At 42.6% G+C, this 7,159-nt stretch overlaps 1 protein-coding gene across 2 annotated transcripts in view; it reads right to left on the minus strand.

Moving 5' to 3' along the window:
• The window catches only part of si:dkey-71h2.2 (low density lipoprotein receptor adapter protein 1), a 37,753-nt gene extending 32,892 nt beyond the window's left edge, over window positions 1–4,861 (minus strand). For both annotated transcript variants that reach the window (XM_053444853.1, XM_053444855.1), the window contains exon 1: window positions 4,675–4,861. In XM_053444853.1, coding sequence (XP_053300828.1) covers window positions 4,675–4,759 — 85 coding nt within the window. In that variant the 5' untranslated portion in view covers window positions 4,760–4,861. The remainder of the gene's footprint in view (window positions 1–4,674) is intronic.
• Between the last annotated feature and the right edge of the window lie 2,298 nt (window positions 4,862–7,159).

Consider the following 7,159-nt stretch of genomic DNA (forward strand, 5'->3'; position numbering starts at 1 on the left):
GAAACCACACTTAAATGCCCTAGATATGGATTTTCATTTAGATCTGTGCCAAATAAATATCAGTGCCTATATGCAAAAAAACAAATCCACCAAGATCCATGAATTATGTCCTGAGAGAAACATTTTATGAATAAAAAATGTTGACAAACGTCCAATCTTGCAATGGTGCAAAATAATCCTTGGATCTTTCCCCTGATTCCCATCAAAATTGAATGGGTTCTTCCTTGGGTCAGGCCCCGCCCCTCTAAATTTGATGGTAATCAATGAGTAGTTTTTGGGTAATCCTGCAACCAAGCAAATAAACACAGATGATAACAAAACCTCTTTGTCTCAAGTTGAAAAAAAAAACACAACCCTGAACCCAAGGACACAGTCTCACTGGATACAACTGTGTCCCAAAGCTACACAATTTTAAATTGAAGCAGACTGTACAGCGCAGACGTCCTTGGGGCCAAGGGCAAGCGTGTGTGTGAGTGTGTGTGTGTGTGTGACTTCTGAGATGCAGAAAGGTCCACACTGCTTCTGTGAGACATGATGCAAGGGGATGGCTCGCACTCCGGGCACACGCTGCGTCCTCTTCCGTCCTGCCAGTGGCTCTGACCTCAACAGATGACGAGGGACGGCCCCGGGTAGCGAATGTGGACGTAGTGTTCATGTCAGTTCACTGCTGGCTAGAAGAACTGAGGACTGGCTACTGCTGATGTCCAGAAACAGCTCATTTTGAGTAAGTGAGGTAGAAAAATAAAAACGTTCTTCCTTTTAACAGGGTTGAAATAACTTTGTCATCCATGGTTTTTCACTTCATTATCATGCAGAGTGTGTCCCATCCTCAGGTTGTACAAATACAGAAGAGGAAGAGTAGGGTTGTGTTAATAGCCGTCACAAGCGCTAATGGATTAGTCAGACATGCAACACTGTCAGTGGAATAAACACACATCGGGAATGCCAGAGGCGCTGTGACAGTAAAGTACTTCAGAACCTAACAGGGCATTTTTAATACTGATCTGCTTGCTGGATTAACAGTTTGGTGAGCGGGAGTTACTTAGCTCAACGATTCAAAGAGCCTATTGTATCTATAGAAGTTTGTCGCTGTGTGTACGAATGGCAATGTGATTATTTCTAATTAAATTGTTATTACAACTCAAAAGCATTAACTTTTTAATTATGAGAAAACCTCCTGAACAACTTGAAATTGGCTCATTACTTCTGACAAGGAGGTTGTGTTTTCATTGCCATTTCTTTTATCAATCTGTCAGCAGATTATTCAAAAACTTCTGAACCGATTTCACCCATAAAATCTGTGGTTCTGGATATTGCTTTTCACGTTAGCTTCTGCAGAGATATGTGATCTATTTAGCGCCTTTCTGGTTCATAGTGTTTTTCTGGCTTATTAACCTCCTTTTATTTCCTTTGTGCATGAGACGGAGTAATGGACTAAGTGCATGTTCCCTTTAACAAGGCATTTAAAACATGTAATCACTGTACATTGCTCCTGTAAGTGTTGCAGCCTTTTTATCAATCTAACAGCATTCGATTCAGACTTTAACTGAGTTGGATGTTGTAGATATCAAACCTAATGACTTCCTGTCATGACTTCTACATTATATACGTGGCTCAGGTGCTCATTCGCACATTAGACTGTTGTGTCAAATGTCCATTAATGTCATGAGCTGCACGTCTGGATGGGTCATTAGCTAAAGTGTTGCTCAAGGGGAAGGTTCAGCCTCACAGTGATGTTAACAGACAGGTCAAGGAGTCACCAAATCAATTAGGTCTGCATGTGGTATTATAGCTTTTCCTTTTGAGTGGCGTGGCCCCCTCCTCTAATGCCCCCGTCTAATCGTAGCCTAACACGCCAGTCTCATTTAAATCTGCAATATATACCTTTGGCCACTAGGGGTCTATCAATTAAGAAAAAACAGAACAAGACTGAAATTGACGACGTTGTGAAGCAGCGAGGGATCATAGGAGTTGTAGTGACTCAGCACAAATCCTGTTCACGGCCGAGGTGATGTTAAGTTTTATTCACGTTACGCAGCACGGTAATAAATAATTGTGATCCATTATGTGACTCACACAAAGGGTGGAGGCGACCAAAATAAAACTTCCTGTTGCCATGAATAAGATGGATGATCTTCTCTGGGTTTGAACATTGTTGAAATCATTCTGGATCACGTAGGTGCAAAGGTCCACAAAATAAGCAACATAGGTCTATTTATTCTTTTAACATTTTAATAAAGAATTGTTTCATATTACATCTTTAAAACAAATCACTGCCACTAATGCTTATATATTGATCATTTGTCATATTTAATACCTGGCCTTTGTATGTAGTTTAGATTTATCGTGGTATTGATTACCTGTCAAATGACCAAGCCTCACTATTTTACAATTTCACACCTTGTCAAGGCACAGTTCATAAACAGATTAACTGTCATTACGGAACTAAGGCGATTTTATAGCCACACTTTCCTCCAATCAGTTTCACAGGATGCAAATGATTCATCATCCACCCCCCCCCCCCCCCCCCCCACCCGAAGCATTAATCACACCTAATATGTGTGAAGGTGCCAAGCAGCTGCAATGTCTCCTTATTTGCATTCCGACAGCAGTCTCTGACGCATCGCCACATGCTGCCATAAGGACGCCGTCCTCCCTCCAAACTGCCTGCTAAGTAGCTTCTGGACATCGGCAGTCGTCCTGTCTGTCTGTCTGTCTGTGTGTCTGTCTGTCTGTGACTGCTGTGTTCACTTTTATCCAGCCCGGTTTCCTCTGGTGATCTTTTCTCAGACACAAACATTCTCCTCTACAGACGCTGTAATCCGTCCTGTCCACGATTCTGCGCTGACTGTATCCTTCTGCCTTTTCTGCCTTTTCTGAATAAAAGTAAGGCACAAGGCTCCTGCAGAACAATGTAACACAGACAATGTCTTCCCCAGATAACATTTTGAGGGTTTTGCTCATCAGCTGTTGCCATTGTAGAGGAGAAATGGTAATGATGGAGAAATGGTGCCATTGAGGGGGGAAATAATAACAAAGTCCTCCTTTCAATCAGTGTTCTAACAAAGGCTAAGGTCAGAAGTTTTGGAGCGGCAGCCATCATCCCAAACCAGTCAGGACAACCTGTCACTTAACGTTGACGTCTTGTGCTCAACTTAAGAAACCAAATGCATCCAAAACCCATCAGACTGAGTCATTAAGGCCCCAATCTAATGAAAACTTAAAAATCCAAGTTCATGTAGAACATTTCCTCGAGAGCGTGGAGGAGCCGAGCCCATAGGTCCCGCCTGTGAATTTAATCAGTCACATTTGATGAAAGCTGGCACGGACGGCTGATTATTCACACGGCAGGAATTCGGGACGAGGCAGAAGCAGCATGCTGGCGTTTATGGAGGAGAGAAGCTCAGAGGCGATGTAGCTGCAGGGAGGAAGCGCCGAAGACAACACTTCACACATCAGTGAGGCAGCAGAGCCGCAGGCAGCAGAGCAGCCCCTCGCTCTCTGCCTGGCGCTGAGGGTTCCTGGCTCTGACCCTTCACTCAGCACCAACAACCTCATGTACTCACACTGTAGTAGTCCGGGAGCAGTCTTGCGTGTTGCGTACAACACATTTGAAAAACTACTAGCACATAGCAGGATATAATCAATATATATCACCCAATGTTATTTAGTTGTAGTCTATCTATCTGTCTGATGTGTTTTTAATGGAAACCAACATCCAGAAGAATTCGACTTTACCCTTTAACAGTTTGTATTATATTCCCTTCAATGTACTACTGAAAAAAAGACATTTGCATTAATTCATTATCATGTGGCAAACTAAATACTATATGAACTGCATCCATATTGTGTGTTTTGAGAAAGCTAACAAAAGATCATGAGGACATAGCATTCGTTTTTTCATTCCATTAGGTATTCTACCCTGTGCATGTACGTGAAGTTATTTTTCTTTGATTGGTGATATGGCCAAAAATGACATCAAGTTATAATTTTCATTTTCTATTTTAAATTTTAAAGACTTAGTTAAGGTTGTGGTTTTGAATTCCTAGTGCTTGTTCATATTGTTTCATTGCCCAGCCAACTTGAAAGTATTTGATTTTAGCTTTGCAACAAATGGTTATTTTCATTAGCAATTGTTCGGGACATTGTGTTATTGAAATATAAGAAAGAGAATCATATATTGAAATGTCCGACAAACTGTTCAAAACCCAAAAATAGACAATAAAATACATAAAATACTTTTAGTCTTAATTGAAATGATTGATCGAAAATGTTTGACATTTAAAAGTTGATAGATTAATCGACTATTTGACCAACTTCCAGTATTGATTATTATTTGGCTACATTGAATGAACTGGCTGTTTTTGCTCAGGCAGTGGGACTGACCATGTCAGGCATGAGGAAGTGAAGTGGAGGAGGATTGAAACTTGACACACGATAAAGCAGCTTTGTAGACAACACTACACAATAGTATACCATAGTAGTTCCCAGTGGGGCCACATCAGCCAGTGGCAAGAGGACAAACAACAGCTCTCCTGTATTAACACACAACTGAGTCACACACCGTCCTCCTCTGATAGACAACAGCACCTTTACTTCATCTTTACACAGCTGGATCACATCTGCACACATCTGGACACACGCGCGCACACACACACACACGCTGTCACTCACTCTCGTGCTTGGAAGTTCCCCATGTGTGCCGCGGGACTCCCGGGCTCTTGATGATCGCTCTGCCGGCGGATTTCAGCGCGTCCATCGCGAGGTGTGTCTCCGGTCTCCGGCAGGTGGATTCCAGAACCTCCTCCCCGGCGAGTCTCCTCCGGACCACGAAGGCTCAGGCGGAGCTCGACGGCGTTAAAATGCGCCAAATAGGAGGAAACAAGAGATGAAGAAGGAGGGAGAGGAGGAGGAGGAGGAAGCAGTGGTACAAGTTATCAGCCTGTGTCTCTACCCACTGGTGACAGGGGGGGCGTGTCCTCACTACCTCAGCGAGCTGTGACGTGTCCTCGATACTTATCACGATAAATGATAAATGAAGTATTTAACAACATTATCATTTAGCACAAGTTTACAGGGCTCGGTTTGCTCCATGAAAGAAATGTCTTCTTGATAATCTGATCACATTACTCACTGACTTCTGCCACCTGCAGTTTGTGTTGTAGGTTTCTACTCACTCTGCGTGGTTACTTATTGTCATGCATTGCACCTGTCTGTCTATAATAAGGTTATTTTGTTTTATACATTTTAAACACTGGCCAGTTGATTAATGAGCCTGTTAAAGGTTCAGTGTGTAGAATTTATGGACATCTAGGGGTGAAGATGCATATTACAGCTGAATACCTCTCACCTGACCCTCCCCTTCCAATCGTGACAGAGAACCTGTGTTGGCCTTCAGTCGTCATAAAAACTCTAAGGTGTTTAGTTTGTCCACTCCCGGCTACTGTAAAAACCTTGGCTGCCTCCATAGATTAAATTAAATGCATAATTATTGCATAGTCAAGATATTCTTGTATTGGCCAGCCCTCATGGGAATTATTAGATTATGAGGCTGTAACAAATGCTTGTTTTTCCACTCGTAATTAAGGTTATTATTATTATTAAGATTCAGTGTTGTGCAAGAACGAACGCAAAAGAACACGTTCATTGAACACTTTCACTTCTATGAGAACGATGAACTGAACGCAACTCAATGACAAATAATGAATTTGAACGGTGAACACGTTCATATTGTAGTGTCCTCGCGTATAGACGACAGGAAACTTCTCTCTTTATGTGTAACTTTATTAAAGTCCAGCGAACACGACACACTTGTTCGTAACTCCGACACTCCAACCATCCACCACTGTATTCTTCACTCCCCTTCCTCATTCACCCTTGACACGCCAACTTATTAGCCAATGAGAGCCTGCCATCCCACAAAACCCTACAGCCATGGGCCTAGAACTGTCACGTGCCCCACCCCTACCTGTTCACTGACCCTCAGGACATTTCAATACTTTCTCCTCAGGAGAGACGCTGTCTAAATCGAATGCTTTCACCATGTCGTTGCTCCGTGCCCGTAAAATGTCCGCGATGTAGCCTAACCTAAACCAACTAACTCGACTTCGCACTACGTTACCCATCACCCATGGCACACATATGCAGACCAAACAGGCAACGTATTCCAAGTGTTTTCTTCTCTGGCCAGTGTCTCGGCTCCGAACCGTAGTTGGGAGCTCAGCTCACTGGTCAGGGCCGGCCCTGGCAATGTTGGTGCCCTAGGCGAGATTTCAAATTGGCATTGTCATACATCCCCAATAACTTTTGGACTGTAAACAGATGCACACACAGGCAGACAAATTTGTAAGCTATAAAAAACAATAAAAACATATAATAAAAAAAATATCAAAAGAGTCCTGTACTGATAGCATATCATGTCATGTCGACACAAATAAACATTAATGATGTCCACAATCGGGGTGATTCTTGACTCTATATTGTTCTTTCTTCTCCTCTTCTATTTTGCGGTGCTTTCTGAATTGTGCACCTGATAATTTAATCTTTTATTGATTCATCTTTGACTCTAACCGCAGTCTATCGCCGCAGCGTGTACGTCAGGGACACACCTGAGGGGGAAGCGCAAATTCTGTGTGAGCCGCCGCCTGACTGTTCCCACAGGGAGCCATCCAGGAGGATGTTTTAGATGCTGGCTTGCTTGTCCACGGAGCCACAGGTGGTGACATCAGCAAATGTCCCTACTATGCTGCCAAAATGAGTAGGTTTTTATACATCTCTTTGTATGCATCATGCTGCTATGAGGAACTGTTGTGAAGTGAAATGAAACTCACTTCTTTTTTTTCTGTTCATGCTGAAATAAAGTGGATTCACTTGGTCTGACGTTTTCGATCACATCTTTATAAAACACCTCATTAGCTTCACACTACAAACCCTATGGGGGGGAAATGTTTTTTGAGAGAAGATTCCAGATTCATTCAGTAGACTGGCACTCAGTAGAGCTCAACAGAGGTTCATCGCTGATCCATGCAGCTTCCTTCTACCAAGTTGTGTGGTTATTGGTCCAGTAGTTTATTACTTAAACCTGTTGACTGACAAATCAGAGATGAAAACATAACCTCCTTAGCAGAGGTAATAAAACCTCCACCCATTTATCAAAGAA

Source organism: Pleuronectes platessa, chromosome 17 (genome assembly GCF_947347685.1).
Source record: "Pleuronectes platessa chromosome 17, fPlePla1.1, whole genome shotgun sequence".
Taxonomy (NCBI): domain Eukaryota; kingdom Metazoa; phylum Chordata; class Actinopteri; order Pleuronectiformes; family Pleuronectidae; genus Pleuronectes; species Pleuronectes platessa.